The sequence below is a fragment of the Lactuca sativa genome, chromosome 4, assembly GCF_002870075.4.
Source record: "Lactuca sativa cultivar Salinas chromosome 4, Lsat_Salinas_v11, whole genome shotgun sequence".
NCBI classification, from domain to species: domain Eukaryota; kingdom Viridiplantae; phylum Streptophyta; class Magnoliopsida; order Asterales; family Asteraceae; genus Lactuca; species Lactuca sativa.
Genome location: NC_056626.2, coordinates 261,530,869 through 261,547,892, shown reverse-complemented (window position 1 = coordinate 261,547,892; position 17,024 = coordinate 261,530,869). Strand labels below are relative to the sequence as shown.

Below are 17,024 nucleotides of genomic sequence, written 5' to 3'. Positions count from 1 at the left end.
AGTGTTTCTGAATGAAGAAAACCTCACCCCTCAATTAAGAACCCACAGTAATACTCAAAAGTCATCTTGCACATGGTACCTGGACACAAGAGCCAGTAATCATATGACTAGGGATAAAACCAAGTTTAGAAGCTTAAACGAATCAATCCATGGCTTTGTGAAATTTGGTAATGAATCGAAGGTGAGAATTGAAGGCAAAGGCTCCATAGTATTCAAATGCAAGGATGGTGGGTGTCGAAAACTAAATGAGGTTTACTACACACTTGATCTATGTAGCAACATCATTAGTCTGGGCCAATTAGCAGAGGGTGGAGATGATATTAAGATCAAGGATCCATTCTTATGAGTTTATGATTCAATTGGAAAGTTATTCATGAAGGTGAGAAGATCAGCAAATGGACTCTACATAATAGAGTTAGAAGAAGCTATTGCAGTGTGTTTTGCTGCAAAATCTAATGATCCAACTTGGCTATTGCATAAGCGAATGGGGCACATAAACTTTAATTCAATGAAGTAGATGATTGATAAGAAGATGATCGAAGGAGTGCCACAAATAAAGATTCCCTCATAACCCTATGAAGGCTGTTTGGTGGGAAAACAAGCAAGGAATCCATTTCCAACTCATACGAACTTCAGGGCAAATAAAAAATTGGAGTTGGTCTATGGTGATTTATGTGGGCCGGTTACTCCTCTAACACCCTCTGGTAACAAATACTTCATGTTAATGGTTGATGATTTCAGTAGGGTAATGTGGGTATACTTGTTGAAATCTAAGGATGAAGCTCTACAAGTGTTTAAGAACTTTAGAAACAAAGTAAAGACTGAAGCAGGGGAAAAAGTAAAGGTGTTTAGAACCGATCATGGAGGAGAATTCCTATTAAACGAATTCATGAAGTACTATGAAGAAACTGGGCTGGAGAGACATTACACGTCTCCCTACTCACCACAACAAAATGGAGTAGTAGAGAGATGTAATCGGAGTATATTGGAGATGATGAGATGCAATTTGAAGACAATGTCCGTGCCTAATGTATTTGTGGCGTACTCTTTTTATGTCTTGAACAGAGCTCACACGAAAGCCTTGAAGGATATGACTCCTTATGAAATGTGGTCCGGGAGAAAGCCACATATAGCACATCTCAGGGTGTTCAACTGTGTAGCCTATATGAAAATTTTCAAAGGGCATTTGAGGAAACTAGAAGACAGAAGCATGGCCCTGGTTCATCTAGGTGTAGAAAAGGGGTCAAAAGCCTATAGGCTTCTGGACCCAGACACTAGGAAGATGTATGTAAGTCGAGATGCTGTATTTGAAGAAAATCGGAGATGGACGTGGGAGAAGAGCGTAAAGATCAAAGCGATACCGGGTGTAAGTTTCATAGTCGAAGGATTCGATCAAGTTGGAGAAGTCTATGACGAAGAAGAAGAATGGGTACCAGACACACAAGATCATGAAAATGGGTCATCATCACCTATTTAGGCTGATAGTGAGTAGTCCAATGTTTCTGGTCACCCACAAGTAAGCCCACTGGGTAGTCTGATACCAACAAATACCCCAGTTACACCCAATTCACCCATCATGATTGATTCATCTGTTCAGTCAGCAACTCCGAGCACCGTTTCTAGCTCGACTAGTGGTGGTGCCCCAAAGCGGTTCAGGTTGCTTACAGATCTGTACGAAAGCACAAATGAGATTCACATACCCCCTGAAGAACTGATGATGATACGAAACGATGAAGAACCCACATCGTATCTTGAGGCTAGTAGGAAAAGGGAATGGCGAGAAGCAATGGATGCAGAATTAGCATCGATCGAAAAAAACAATACCTGGAGTCTGGTCGATCTTCCAAAGAATCGAAAGGCCATCAGATTGAAGTGGGTTTTCAAACTCAAGAAGGATCCGAATGGGAAAATCGCCAAACACAAAGCCAGGATTGTGGCTAAAGGGTACGTCCAAAAACATGGGGTCGATTATGATGAGGTATTCGCCCCAGTGCCAGAATTGATTCAATACGTCTCATCCTAGCTCTGGCAGGTTCAAACGGGTGGAAGGTTCACCATTTGGATATCAAATCGACATTCTTAAATGGAAACCTAGAAGAAGAGGTCTACGTTTGCCAACCAGAAGGTTATCAGAAGAAGGGCCAAGCTCGCAAGGTGCTCAAATTATCTAAAGCTCTTTACGGGCTCAAACAAGCTCCTAGGGCTTGGAATTCTTGCCTGGATCGACACCTGAAAAGCATTGGTTTCTCAAGATGTGCCCATGAGTACTCAGTCTACACCAAAAGGTATGATGGAAACACTTTAATTGTATGATTGTATGTAGATGATCTGCTTGTGACAGGAAGTTGCTCTAAGAGTGTTTAGATGTTCAAAAGGGACATGAATACCATGTTTGAGATGAGTTATCTGGGACTCTTGACTCATTACTTGGGAATTGAAGTGAACCAAAAAGAAGATGGGATTACTATGAAACAGGAGTCATATGCCAAAAACTTGCTTATCAAAACAGGTATGCAAGATTGTAATCCCACAAAGACTCCTATGGAACACAAGCTCAAACTCCGGAAAGAATATGAAAGTGAACTGGTGAATCCCATAGAATATCGAAGCATAGTTGGTGGATTGAGATACCTAACTCATACCAAACCAGGCATATCCTTTGTTGTTGGAATTGTGAGCCGATTTATGGAGAAGCCAATTGTGAATCACCTTTAAGCAGTACTCAAAAGGTACATAAAGGGTACTTTGGACTTTGGTTTGAAGTACTCAAAAGGAAAAGGAAATGTCATGCTAAATGGGTACACTGATAGTGACTTAGCAAATGATGTCAATGATCGAAGAAGCACAGGAAGCATGGTGTCCTACATGAATGAAAACTTGATCACATGGGCATCACAGAAGCAGAGGTGTGTGGCACTCTCTACCTGTGAAGCAGAATTTATGGCTGCCACCATGGCAGCCTATCAAGGAATTTGGCTTAGAAGACTGCTCAGTGAGATAACCGAACAGAAGATGCCACCTGTTAAACTGAAGGTTGACAACAAATCTTCACTAGATTTAAAGAAGAACCCAGTCTTCCATGGCAGAAGTAAGCACATAGATATCCGGTTCCACTTCATTTGAGAATGTGTTGAGAATGGGGACATTTCAGCTACTCATGTCTGTAGTAAGGAACAGAAAGCTGACGTTCTAACCAAGTCATTGGGAAGATTGAAGTTTGAGGAGATGTGAAGTCTCCTTGGAGTAGTGAAGGTATGATTTCTGAATTAAAGAGGAAAATGATGGAGTAATTCAGAAATTGTTTTATGTCACGTTTTTTTTTTTTTTTTTTGTATTAAATAATTCAAAGTCATGTAGGCTGATGAGTCCGAGTCTTAAGCCAGTAGAATTAGTTGCAATTTTTCAGCACTATTTTGAGTTTAAATAGTTTGCTTCTATGTACGTTGAGGTTACATCTCCTTTTATTTTCACTGAATAAAAAGCTCAAAGCTTTAAGTATTCTGCTCTTTTTTTCTCTTTGTTACTGTTTCATTGCCATACCCAATACAAAGGCTTGTGAAAAGCCAACACTCACCTCACCAATTTAGCAAAAACTTTGTGATTATCTATTTGCTTTTGACTAATTGACCATCAAACATTTTTTTGAGGTGGACCCTGTGAGATGTTTGTGAGGCATCATAATGTACATTAGAATTCTAAAGTAGCAGGTTGATACTCGGGCGTTCTCTATCTTCTTCTTCTTAATGACATTTTCATCATTTGTATCAAGTTGTAGAATGAGGATGAGGTTGATCAAAATAGTAATCAAAGTTGTCATTTTTACGCCATGGACTCTCGTTCAATCTTGATCGAATCTTTTTAGGATGCACTAATTTTAATGTTTAGGTTCAAATTGACTAGGTGGGAAGTGTAATGGACTAAAAAACTAATTTCAGATATGTTTAACGTGATATTTTTTATAAGACTATAGGAAAGATTATAAATAAATAGTTCATATGAATAGATGGGGAACTCATTGTACAAAGTTACAAATATTTGTTTCTTGAAATACACGATGCGTCAAATGATAATTGAGTCTTAAGTAAAGGAAACCCATGGGGTTGGAGAAGAACAAAATTGATAGTTTGAAGTTTTAAGAATTGGAAATTTGTAAGATTTATCTTACTTGGGTTGTTTTTAGTCATGATAATTGTGATTTTCATATTATCCATTGCAATATCTGTTTGTTTGGTAAAACACATGTAATAGATTTGCCTGTTGATTATCGAAAAATTTAGTACTATCTTTTACAATGATTATTGATTATTATGATGACAATTTAGGGATGATGCTCCACACCTCCACATTACCGATATGTAGAGTAGTAAACGAACTAACTGAACGTTCAATGAACTGTTCGTGAACCGTTCGGCGGGAAGTTCGTTTATATTCGTTTATTTAATAAATGAACGAACATGAACACAAATTCTCGTTCGTTTAGTTAAACGAACGAACATAAACAATGATCTCGTTCGTTCAATTATGTTCGTGAACGTTCGTTAATGTTATTCGTTTACGTTCATTTATGTTCGTTCATATAATTTCCTTTATGTTCATATATGCTTAATTATGTTTGATTACATTACTATATTATATGGTCATTTATGTTCATATATGTTTGTTTATCTATATTCGTTTGTTCATGTTCATTTAACATGTTCACGAACATAAACGAACGAACATGAACAATGTAATTTGTTAAACGAACGAACATGAACAATAAAACTCGTTCATCTATCCGTTCGTGTTCGTTTATTTGTTCGGCTAACTTAAATGAACGAACATGATCAAGCCCCCGTTCGTGTTCGTTCGGTTCGTTTACAGCCCTACCGATATGCTTCCTTTGTCACACCTTCGATGAACCCAACAATCAATGGCAGATGTGTGAAACCTTTTTATTGTGTATCATAGTCCTTTTTACAAATACCAAAAAGATGTGATCCTCTTCAAACACAAAGTAGTTCTTCATTGTAAATTTTAATGAATAACTTTTCTTAATACATATACATATGACTTGAAGAATCTCGTTAGTACTAGTGCCGGTGGGCCTGATTGTGTACCTAAACCATATATGATGAGCTTTCGACTTTATGAGTGGTGGTGTAAATGTTGTTTATGATTACATGCTTTTATTTATTATCAACAGTTTAAATGTTTTACAAAATGAAAGCATGTGGTGTTTAAGGTACGAAAAACATGTTTTGATGGGCCCTAGAGTTATTATATTCTACAGAAATACACATATACCAGCCGCTTTAGGCTCGCGATAAAAAGATTAGCTGTAGTCCTTCAATACATTTTTAAAAGGGTATCCTTGAAACAAATTTCTACATATTTGTATATATTATGTTTTCTTAAAGTATAGCATAAGTTCATTCAATAATTGATACAGCTCCTATAAATAAAAAGAAGCATGAATATTTACTACAATCGTAGAATTTCACTTATAAAATCTTAAAAGCAAATGATACCAGAATCAAACATACTATATGTTAGTGATTATGCAAATAGTATCTTTAAAAAATAATAATAATAAAACATAGTGACGGTCGATTCCAAACCCATCTCAGGCCAGTAAGATGAAAATAGAACACTATTTTTTTTTTTTTGTAGGTATTTATTCTATAATATTTTTTGGAAACGCTAAATATTATAAAAAGGCTTAGCAAGAAGCTAGTAGAAAAAATAAATAATTACAAAGTAATACCCAAAGAGAGTTATGCAACCACAAAATCCAATTGACTTCTAGTTTATGGTTTCCACATAGAACCGAAAAAAAAAAAAAAAAAAAAAAAAAAAAAAAAAAAAAAAAAAAAAACATATTAGACTTGCCAAACTTGTTGAAGCCAAACACCGCACCATTGTGGTACCTCCAAAGGGCTTCATATCGTCATCATAAAAATAGCTTCCAAGACTGATTCATATTAGACATAGGCCGATTATCACACCAAAAAATAAGTTTGAGGTTAATCGAAATTGAGGAATAAGTAAGTTCTAAAGTTCTCCCATTGACCTAGGGCGTGTTTGGCTTAGCTTAGCTTTTAAAAGCTCAAAAATTCTTTTCCAAAAAGTTATAAAAAGTTAGGATTTTCTGACTTTTCCAAAAAGTTGATTTTCCTTGTATTAAAACTCGAAAAGTTACTAGTTTGCCAAACATCTTTTTGTTTTTTTTCTTTTATAAAAAAGACTTTTGGCTGTGAAAAGCTAAACCAAACACCCCCTACTCTGCACCTCAACATCACAAGACAAAAACAAATGAGGCGTTTCTTCAATCTCAACATCACAAGAAGTGCATATAAAAGAATCCAAGTCAATTCTCCGATTAGTCAAATTACTTCTAGTAGGGATCCGATATCGTAAAACCCTCCAAGTCAAAATGATTCTTTTTTTTTTCGGGACGTAACAACTCCATCTTGTCTTTTGCATACTCGGGCCCAACATAAGATCATCAATATGAAATCGAGTATAGCTAATTAAAAAAAAAAAAATCTTTCTTCGTATCAAACTTTACCCCTTCACATTCCATAATTTCCACTTTCTTCTCTTCACTTTATCATAGTATTCAAATTTGCACCAAACTGAACAGGTTACGAATCATAGCTATGAAGTTAAATTTTATTTTATATACACTTGCAACCTATTGGTTTTCTGCTACTAGGTAAATCAGTAATTTTCCAAGTACCATTTTTAGTTAACGCTTCAATTTCGTCATTCATTGCGCTTATCCGATTTTCATCAATTTTAGTATCATCAAAAGCATGGTTCAACAAATTTATTCAAATTTGAAGCAAAACAAAACATTTCATGTTTTAAAGATGCATATCCAACAACTTTTTCAATCCCAAACTTGTGTTTTCCCATAATCATGTAATCAGTGGGTTGGGCTAATAGTTTTCTCTTACGAATAAACCTCCTAGGGCCTCTATCATGGAACATACAAATAACATCACAACTCAAAGGAAGTGTATTTTCTAAGTATTGGATTCCTCGGTTACTTAAGAGTGTTAAAGATCATAATGATTACCTAATGTTTATAAAATATGCTCCTTTTAGTCTTTTACATAGTTTTCAAGTCTCTTTAAGACACGTATCAAAAGATATGACTTTTGCTTTATTTATCTGCATTACTTATACCTTATATTGGAAGATGAATCATTCCCATCGACTCATTTCAACTTTTAAATACTTGTTAAAAGCTTTTTCCGATAGTGCTTCCTCCGATAAAGTGATCCTTCATCGTCTACTAAAGCGATAACATATTAGTTGTACAGACACCCACCAAGAACCTTTTTGGCTTTTCCATGAATTATTAGACAGGAAACAATAAGAAATACAACCACATCTACAGTTCTGTACATTTACACTGCGTTTGTTATACGAGACAACCAAACTTTATAAATAAATTATAATGCTATTTTTAACGGGGATGACAGACATTTAAAATAAATAAATAAATAAATAAAAATTGTCACATTGATATCAATATTAGTTGTTTTCAATCCAATACAGTATATATGGTATATGGTATGGCCATCATGGTCTGTCATCTTGGACAACAAACGAGTTCTTAGCTACTCATCTTATCTTAAATCTTAAATTTGTAATAAACGACTCCTTATATTTCCATAGTATCTATGTTGCTTTCGACAAGTTTAATAATTTGATCGAACAATTAACATCGTATTAAATACCGGCAGCCACTACCGGTACCCACTAATAACAAATAAGATTCCTTTCCAGAGACTTTTAACAAATAGCAACAGCAAACTCACTGATTACGAGTCAAATCATTTCTCGTAGGCCCCATCACTTCAAATCCTAGATAGCAACAACGTACCCATGCATACCCCATATATATATTACTAGCCAACACCACTTCAATTCCATCATTCCCTACTTAATTACCCTCATAAACCATACCAAATGAACCCCAGGGTGATCCTCCTGATGGCCGTAACTATGGCGGTTTGCCACCGCTACACGGCGGCAAACACCAACCAGGAACGGAAAACGTACATCGTTCACATGGACAAGGTGGTGATGCCGCCGGAATATTCTGACCACCGGAACTGGTACGCAACATCTATGGAATCGGTTTCCGAGTCGCCGGAAATGTTGTATATGTATGAAAACGTCATCCACGGGTTCTCCACCCGGCTCACGGTTGAACAAGCGAAATTACTCGAGAAAAAACACGGTGTTTTATCAGTTAAAGAAGAGGTTATATACAAGCTTCACACCACCCGGTCACCGGAGTTTCTTGGACTTGCAGGGAGGGAGACGATGTTTTCCGGGCTGGGCTCCGGCGGTGATGTGGTGATTGGGGTGGTGGACACCGGTGTCTGGCCCGGAAGTAAAAGCTTAGACGACACTGGGTTCGGCCCGATTCCGGCGTGGTGGAAAGGCGAGTGTAAGAATGGTACGAGCTTCGGTGTATCAAACTGTAATAAGAAACTGATTGGGGCAACGTTCTTTTCGAGAGCATATGAAGCCACATACGGGCCGATTGATGAAACAATAGAATCGCGGTCTGCCATAGATGATGATGGACACGGGACCCACACCGCCACCACAGCCGCCGGTTCAACTGTGACCGGAGCTAGTCTTTTTGGGTTTGCGAAAGGGACGGCTCGTGGGATGGCTCCGAATGCCAGGCTGGCGGTTTATAAAGCGTGTTGGCTCGGTGGTTGTTTCGGGAGCGATATACTGGCGGCAATAGAAAAGGCGATTGCGGATCGTGTCCATGTTTTATCACTTTCAATTGGCGGCTCGCTTGCTGATTACACCAATGACGTGGTGGCTTATGGTGCGTTCAAGGCGGTTTCCCGTGGAATATTTGTAGCATGTTCTGCCGGAAACAGTGGGCCCGGCCCGTTTGGTTTATCGAATGTCGCGCCATGGATAGCTACGGTTGGTGCCGGAACCCTTGATCGTGAATTTCCGGCGTATGTTGTTCTCGGAAACGGGAAGAAATTCCGGGGAGTATCGCTTTATAGTGGAAAACCACTACCAGAATCCGTGGTTCCGGTTGTTTACGCCGGAAATATCAGCAACACCACCGGGAACTTATGTCTCCCGGGTACGTTGCCACGGGGGAGAGCCACCGGAAAAATTGTGATGTGTGAACGTGGCGGGAATTCGCGGGTGCAGAAGGGGATGGTGGTGAAGGCAGCCGGTGGTGTCGGAATGATTCTGGCGAACTCCGATACGTTCGGGGAGGACCTGGTGGCTGACGCCCACTTGATCCCAACCGCCGCCATCGGTTACCGAGGTGGTGAGGCGATAAAAAGCTATATACTCTCAAATGACAATCCAACGGCTACAATTGCATCCGGAGTAACCGAATTACACATCCAACCGTCACCAGTAGTTGCAGCTTTCAGTTCCCGGGGCCCGAACCCGCTCACCCCTGAAATCCTGAAACCAGATTTCATCGCACCAGGGGTAAATATTTTAGCCGGTTGGACCGGTAAAACCGGTCCAACCGGCTTAACAGAAGACACGCGACGTGTCGAATACAACATCGTGTCCGGGACATCGATGTCATGTCCCCACGTAAGCGGGTTAGCCGCCTTACTGAAGGCGGCTCACCCTGCGTGGACACCAGCAGAAATAAAATCAGCACTTATGACCACAGCTTACAGCGCATACAAAAACGGTGAAGGGCTGAAGGATATTGCAACCGGAAACCCATCGACCCCATTTGACCATGGTTCGGGCCATGTAGACCCAATTCGAGCCATGGACCCTGGTCTGGTCTATGACGCCTCACCTAACGACTATTTGGGCTTTCTTTGCGCTTTGAATTATAGTTCAAATGCCATTAAAATGTTTGGAGGTGGAAGTTTCACATGTAGAAAGAAATACAGGGTGGAAGATCTTAACTACCCGTCTTTTGCAGTTCCTTTGCTGACGGATTCCGGCGAAGGTGGTGGTGTCGGGGGTGGTCCGACCACCGTTAAGTACACCAGGACTCTGAAAAATGTGGGGACTCCGGCGACTTATAAGGTTTCGGTATGGTCAAAGGTGGCGGCAGTCAAGATTACGGTTGACCCAGAAGAGTTAATTTTCACGAAGCAAGGTGAGAAAAAGGTGTATACTGTTACATTTACAGCTAGTTCCATGCAATCGGGGTCTACTGGATTTGGTCATCTAAAGTGGTCCGGAGGAAAATATGTTGTGAGTAGTCCTATAGCTTTCAGTTGGGTATGATTACTGTAAAGAAATATAAGAATGTTGTTATTATGGATAAGAAAATGATAGGTACATTGGTATTATGTTTAAAGAAATTTAATTACGGGTAAAAAAACAAATTACATTTTACCACATTGTTAGGAAGACGTATAAAGTTGCTCACTATCATTCATTGCATATATTTGTAACGTTTTCTTTATACAAAAGTAAAAAGGGATCAATATATATGGTCAATGTCCTTTTTTTCTTATCTTTATTAGTAACATTAAATTGTGAATGCTTTGTTATTATGGGTAAACAAATTTATGTATTTTGCTATGTTTTACAAGTTTTAAGTTTCATATTTTTTTTATAGAGAAAATTTTGTAAGCACGTTGCTATTTTGGGTAGATAAGCATACGTAGTTACCCAACACTTAATTTATGAGTGAGCGCCTCCATATAATACCATAACCCATATAAAAGCATCTCCGATCATCAACCTTGTGCATATTTTTTTGCTTTGACACATCATCTTCTCACTAACTTTATCAAGAAAAATGATATTAATTTAAACTTTCTCCAATCATTGATCACTTTTAATAGTTTTTTTCTTTTTTAAATTAACTAATTTGCCCCCATCCTTGTGGAATATTTTATGATACACAAAATTAAAATAAATACTATTAAATCCGGAGTTCATATTTCGCTTTTATCTTGTGACAATACATTACGTATATAATCATAAAAACAAAAAACCATAAAAATATTATGTAACCATTACGAATTTAATATTCAATATTGGAGATCAAAGTGAAAAAACAGATTAATCAAAAACAATAAAGCTTTAAATAAGAGGAGTAAAATAGAATATTAATGAACAAAAAGGACTACTTGTACAAAACAGGATATTTTATTTTTGCCGACATGTTCTTGAATTTAATTATTAAAAAAATATGAAAAATGAAAATCATGATCAGAATGAAAAAGATGAGTAAATGAAGACAAGTAATCAACTATAATAAATATTTTTAAGAGAACCTATTTGATAATTAAAAAAAAATACACTTCAACTGTAAAAACTAATTAAAAATGAATTAAAAACATCGACTTATTAAAATCCATTTTCTCATATTTAAAGCCATGAATGTGTGTTTTTCAAACTATATATATACACCTAAATGTAAGCTTTGAAAGTACAATAAACAATCTGACTAGAAGTGTTCCATGTGAATGCCGCCACGTTAACCCGAACCTATGTCACATCAATAAAAATTGGTTTCCTAATATGGCCCAAAAATATGTATTTTTCAAACTATAGGCCTTTTTTATATACGTTTTACAAGTATGATCCTAAAATATTAACTCATATAAAGTATGTTTCATTCTATGCTATTTTCCCGAAAGATAATAAGCATACAAATTATCGACAATTTTGTTTCTAAAAGTACTATTCTAGACATCTAACTAGAAACATAACTAGTAAAAGGTTTTATGATTGGGAAAATAATTAAGTGCAAAAAAGATAAAAGTTTTAACATACGTGAGACCCACTTATAATATATCATTAAAAGCTAACAAGTAGGAAGCTTTTTGATTTTTTTTTTTTCTAATTTACTTGATCTAAAACGAGATAGTGTTTAATAATTTTTAGCCTCTAGATTCAAAGTTTATGTTATACAGTGCAACCGATGAAAATAATAAAGAAGAGAGCCCTGCATTGTGTTAAAAAGAAACAAGTAGGAAGGTTTTTTGCTTTGTTTTCCTATTTTGAATTCATTATGATATATTTCACCCATTTTCAAACGAAGAGAATCATATTCCCAATTGCCTTAGCCTTTTAGAGGCATAGTGGGTTTTTGGCACAAACATCCCAAATGAAATCCGTAACATATTTTAGACATAAAGACACACACTAAAACCTCTTTTCCATCATTACCATGAAGAAGAAAATGCTACTCATCACCCATATGTTACTTTCAACAAATTTATATAAGTTATCAAACACTTAAAATATCATAGTGAATATTATTTACTTTATTGGGTTTGGTTGAGTCACGTTCACTTTAAACTGATGCTTTTCTGAAGACTTTTGAGAAATGGCAACAATGACTAATTGAGCAACCCAATTAACATCAATGCAATAATTTTTATAACGCCAATTGCTCCAAATCGAACATTAGAGTTAATCATATTTCAAAATACAGATATTTCTTTACCATAACCTATATAAGAAAATGGTAATATTTGCAAAGTTTATGGTTAAATTACCAAATGATAGATACATTCGCTTTCAATGTCAATTTCCCTTTATTTAAAAAATTCCATGATCCCTTTCCAAACCAAAAATGAAACTTTGGATTCATTTGGCTTAAGTAAATGTGAATGTGTAGTGTACACAACTTGCTGAATGGTAATTATATAACAATTGTACACATGGTTTGGTTTATTGGTTTCTTTCTGGTGAAAACTAAAGAAAATAAAACCATAGAATGTTTTGAAATTCAAGCAGCTTAAAATTAAAATTATTGAAATAGTAAATGTTGTGTTTATTTTGGCTGTAAGAATAATCTGTTTCACGAATACTTGCTCAGAATTCAACCTTATACATTGGAATAAGATCAACCCTAATCAGTTTCATACAACAAAAACACTAAATTCAAGCAACCCTAGATAAGCCAACAAACTAAGTCACTTTATCAGCATTAAAAACTAATTTGAGATAATTATTTTATAATTTTGTAGCAGTACCATTTGGATTTGTACAGGTCTAATCTAAACAGTTAACATAAAATCGAGGTGTTCTTGAGAAGTAATTTACCTAGATTGAAAACGAGGAGTTTGAGCCTGGTTTAAGAACTAATCAGTACACGTATTATGAAGAACTCGGAGATTTCTTGCAGCGCACCTCCGGGTTGGAACCGTTGCTTTCAAATCGACGATTTCGTTTCCCGGATTGAGTCATGATCTCGTTTCCCGCTTTGTGAATTTTGATGCTTGTATTTGCTAATCTAAACGGTTATCGAGATTGTTTTAGGGCTTTTCTAAATGGTAGTTCTTCTTTGGGAAAATTTCACATACGTCCTTACAAACATTAAGAATTACGTTTATATCCTTTCAAAATTCATAATTACATATATATCCTTATTAACCTAGTAAACTCACGTTTATATCCAATGTTATAATTTAAAGAGATATAAATTAATTTAATATCAACAAGTATATTTAGAAATAAAAAATACATATAGATTTACCAAAATACCCTTTAAACATTATTAAAGATTACAACTAAATGCATTTAATTATGATTAAACCTAATTAATTAGGATTAAACCTAATTAAATGTGGGAAAAGTCCACCACGTGAAACAGAAAAACCCTCCAATAGGTCGACTTGCAGTTTGTGGTTCTTTATCATTCGACTTGCATTCTGTGCTTCTTCATCACAGTGGACTAATAAAGTCCGTCTTTTTCTTCACAGGTATATTTTTTCCTTCATTTGATTAATTTTGATTGCATATTTGATTATGAATAGAAATCAGAAGGCGCATTTTAATCACATATATATTTTTAGTCTCTCCGATCATAGTGTTTTTTTAAGATCATGTATTAAACTGTAAATTCCAAGTTATCTACTAATTATTTGGTATGGTTAGAAATAACGACAAATTAGAATACATATTGCGAAATACCAAACATAATGAACATTGATAGGTCAAAAACATCCGGTTTGGTCAATAGACTTGTCAAAGAATACATTCTATTAACTGTGGTTCTACATTTGATTAATTTTTCATCTCATCGTCTTATAATCGCAACAGGTAATCTCTTTTTATTCAATTAATTTTGATGGGTGATGAGATTGATACACCGACATGGGAAATAAGTGTTCACTCCCCGATAATTGAGTAAGTTCTTACAAATAAGATGAATGATATTTTATGTGGCCCTTCAATTGCATAATTTTTTTTTCATTATGGTTGTCAGGCAAGTCATATCGAAATACAAGCTTAAACTGAAATATGGAGGCTTCTTTCGGTTAGCTAGGAACTCATGTAGGCAAGTATATTGTTTTGGATCTACAAAATCTCTCTATATAGACACATGTTCGTACGGCTTAAATCATCTACTTGAAGAGGTGAAAAAACATTATCCATCACAAAGTGATATTGTTTTGTCAATAGTATTTGTTGACAAACATGCAAAAGAGCAATGCTTTATTGAACTTGATAATGATGAGAGGTTCATGGTGATGCTTAGCATGTATAATGAGGAGAAAGAAGTAACAATTTATGTGACAACCGAAAAATTAAGGTATAACTGTAAATTGTTTAGTTGTCAAGATCAAGTTATTGATGAATCTGATGATGAAAATGAGACAGACTCAATTTGCCTAAGTCAAGAAAGTTATCATAGTCTTCATAGTTCTGATAATGAATATGAGCTTCTAAATTATGGTGAAACTTATGCATATAGTAAGATAAATCCATTTATGAAAGTGAATTCTAAATTCCCAAGTGCAGTTTCTTTTAGAAGAGCATTAAACCATTATGCACTAACAAATGAATTTGAGTATGTCATTGAGAAAAGTGATTTGACAAGACTTACAGCATGTTGTGACGATAAAAAGTGCAAATGGAGAATTCATGCTTCTCTTACACAAGATGGGGTTACGTTTGAAGTAAGTATGAAATTTAAGAAATACTACACTTTTCGACATTGTTATTAAGTTAACATAATTATATGTTTTTTATGAAATTTTGTAGGTTAAGAAATTTGTAGATACTCATTCTTGTACTCGAAGCAACAAGTGTGGTAACAAACATGCCACTCAAGGGTGGATTGCTGATGTTGTAACCGACAAGTTGAAATCTGAAGGCGATGTCTCTCCTGCCGACCTGAAAAAGTGGCTTATGCATAGCTACAATGTTGAAGTACCATATATGAGAGTCTTTAGAGGAAGGGAGCAAGCTTATACCGATATGTATGGCAAGTGGGATGACTCTTATCTAAATATATATGATTTCAAACAGGAAATTGAAAAGAGAAACCCAGGAAGTATCGTGGAGATTGATTTACAGACAGTGGGTGACAAAAAACATTTCCTACGCTTTTTTATATCTTTAACAGCATGTTACAAGGGTTTTCTTGCTGGTTGTCGTCCTTACATTGGGCTTGATGCTTGTCATTTGAAAGGGAAATTTAATGGTGTGTTAGCCGCTGCCACAAGTATAGATGGTAACAATGGTATGTTTCCAGTAGCCTATGGTGTGCTTGAGTCGGAGAATACAAAATCATGGACTTGGTTTCTCAAGTCACTAGAAAAAGCGATTGGTACACCTAATGGTCTTGTTATCTCCTCTGACATGCAAAAAGGGTTAGAAGTAGCTATTACACAGGTTTATCCTGATATCGAGCATCGAGAATGCTTAAGACATTTATGTAGCAACTTCAAGAAACATTATCGAGGTGACTTTTTCATGAGCAAGCTATGGGAGGCTGCAAATACCTACTCTGTTAGTAAGCATGACAGATTGTTAAATGAAATTGCTACTGTAAGTAAAGATGCAATTTTATATTTGAATGAGAACCATAAAAAGATATGGAGTAGAAGTAAGTTTGGCACACTTGTCAAGTGTGATTACATCACCAACAATATTTCAGAAACTTTTAACTCTTGGGTAGGTGACATACGTTATAAACCAGTGCTTGATCTCCTTGATGCAATTAGAGAAAAGCTTATGGAACGATTTGACAAGAAAAGGAGTAAGGTGAAAAAATGGAAAGGACCACTAGTTCCAAAAGCAAAGAACTATCTCAAAACAATCACTAAGGTAAGTTAAGGAACTGTATATATACACTTTTTTTTTTGCATTAAACATATTTATTTTTCCTAATATTAGTTTCTTCTTGTCTATTTTCTCATGTAGAACTTGGGTGAATTTCAAGTTTGTAGAAGCAGTGATAATAAAGCAGAAGTGAACTACAAAGGAAGTCGGTGGGATGTTATATTGGATGAGAAAAAATGTAGTTGTAAAAAATGGCAAGTTACAGGCCTTCCGTGTGTACATGCAGCTGCTTTTATTGCTTTCACAAGGGAGCCTAGTTGGGACAAATATGTTGATACATATTTCACAGTCGACAAATTTAAAGAAGCATATGCTTTAGAAATTGGTCCGATGCCCGGAAAAGATCAATGGGTGCATATAGAGACAGTCGATAAGATATACCCACCTATTATAAAACGGCCGCCTGGACGACCTAAAAAGAATAGAATTGTACCACGTGACGAGCCCAAGAAACGACACAGATGTCCGCGTTGTGGTATGTATGGACACCATCAAAGGACTTGCAAAAATCCCGCGCATCAAGGTTTTGATGAAACATCCACTAGCAAGAAGAAAGAACACAAAAGATCATGAGTTTTTGTTATGAGTTTGATTGCATTTTAGTATTTAATTCTTTCTGCATAGATTGTTATTTTTTTTTAATCTTGTTCAGTAGGATTTATCATGGGAAAGACTGTTAAAAATTTGATCAGACGTATGTATTTAATTTGGAACCATTTTTATGATTGTTTTTTTTTTCAAATGGACTATTTCTGTAATAATTTTCTGTCACATGGGCCTATTCTGTAATGTTCACATGCACACAGTCCATTTCTATAATAATATTCTTTCACAGAGGACCAATTATGTAATGTATTTCTGGAGTGGACCATTTTGGTAATGTTTTTTGTCACAGGTACCTATTCTGTAATAATTTTCTGTCGTAGGGACTTATTCTATAATGTTCTCCTACATAGAGACCATTT

At 35.9% G+C, this 17,024-nt stretch overlaps 3 protein-coding genes across 3 annotated transcripts; all 3 read left to right on the top strand.

Annotated features, from left to right (window-relative positions):
• The first annotated feature begins 2,379 nt into the window (after positions 1-2,379).
• Positions 2,380-2,715, top strand: LOC111886976 (uncharacterized mitochondrial protein AtMg00810-like). The gene has a single exon (XM_023883209.1). The coding sequence runs from the start codon at positions 2,380-2,382 to the stop codon at positions 2,713-2,715; it is 336 nt and encodes a 111-aa protein (XP_023738977.1).
• Positions 2,716-7,912: 5,197 nt separating this feature from the next.
• LOC111886982 (subtilisin-like protease SBT1.7) lies at positions 7,913-10,483 on the top strand. Its single transcript, XM_023883216.3, has one exon. The coding sequence runs from the start codon at positions 7,963-7,965 to the stop codon at positions 10,249-10,251; it is 2,289 nt and encodes a 762-aa protein (XP_023738984.1). The 5' UTR covers positions 7,913-7,962; the 3' UTR covers positions 10,252-10,483.
• Positions 10,484-14,059: 3,576 nt separating this feature from the next.
• LOC111886977 (uncharacterized) lies at positions 14,060-16,632 on the top strand. Its single transcript, XM_023883210.2, has 4 exons — positions 14,060-14,118; positions 14,198-14,891; positions 14,977-16,044; positions 16,141-16,632. Exons 1-4 carry the CDS (start codon positions 14,060-14,062, stop codon positions 16,630-16,632), a joined length of 2,313 nt encoding a protein of 770 aa, XP_023738978.1.
• Positions 16,633-17,024: the final 392 nt, after the last annotated feature.

Coding starts and splice junctions, on each gene's coding strand:
- LOC111886976 (XM_023883209.1), top strand. CDS start 2,380: ATGAATACCATGTTTGAGATGAGTTATCTGGGACTCTTGACTCATTAC.
- LOC111886982 (XM_023883216.3), top strand. CDS start 7,963: ATGAACCCCAGGGTGATCCTCCTGATGGCCGTAACTATGGCGGTTTGC.
- LOC111886977 (XM_023883210.2), top strand. CDS start 14,060: ATGGGTGATGAGATTGATACACCGACATGGGAAATAAGTGTTCACTCC. Junction 14,119..14,197: donor GTTCACTCCCCGATAATTGA/GTAAGTTCTTAC, acceptor TATGGTTGTCAG/GCAAGTCATATCGAAATACA. Junction 16,045..16,140: donor ATCTCAAAACAATCACTAAG/GTAAGTTAAGGA, acceptor TTTCTCATGTAG/AACTTGGGTGAATTTCAAGT.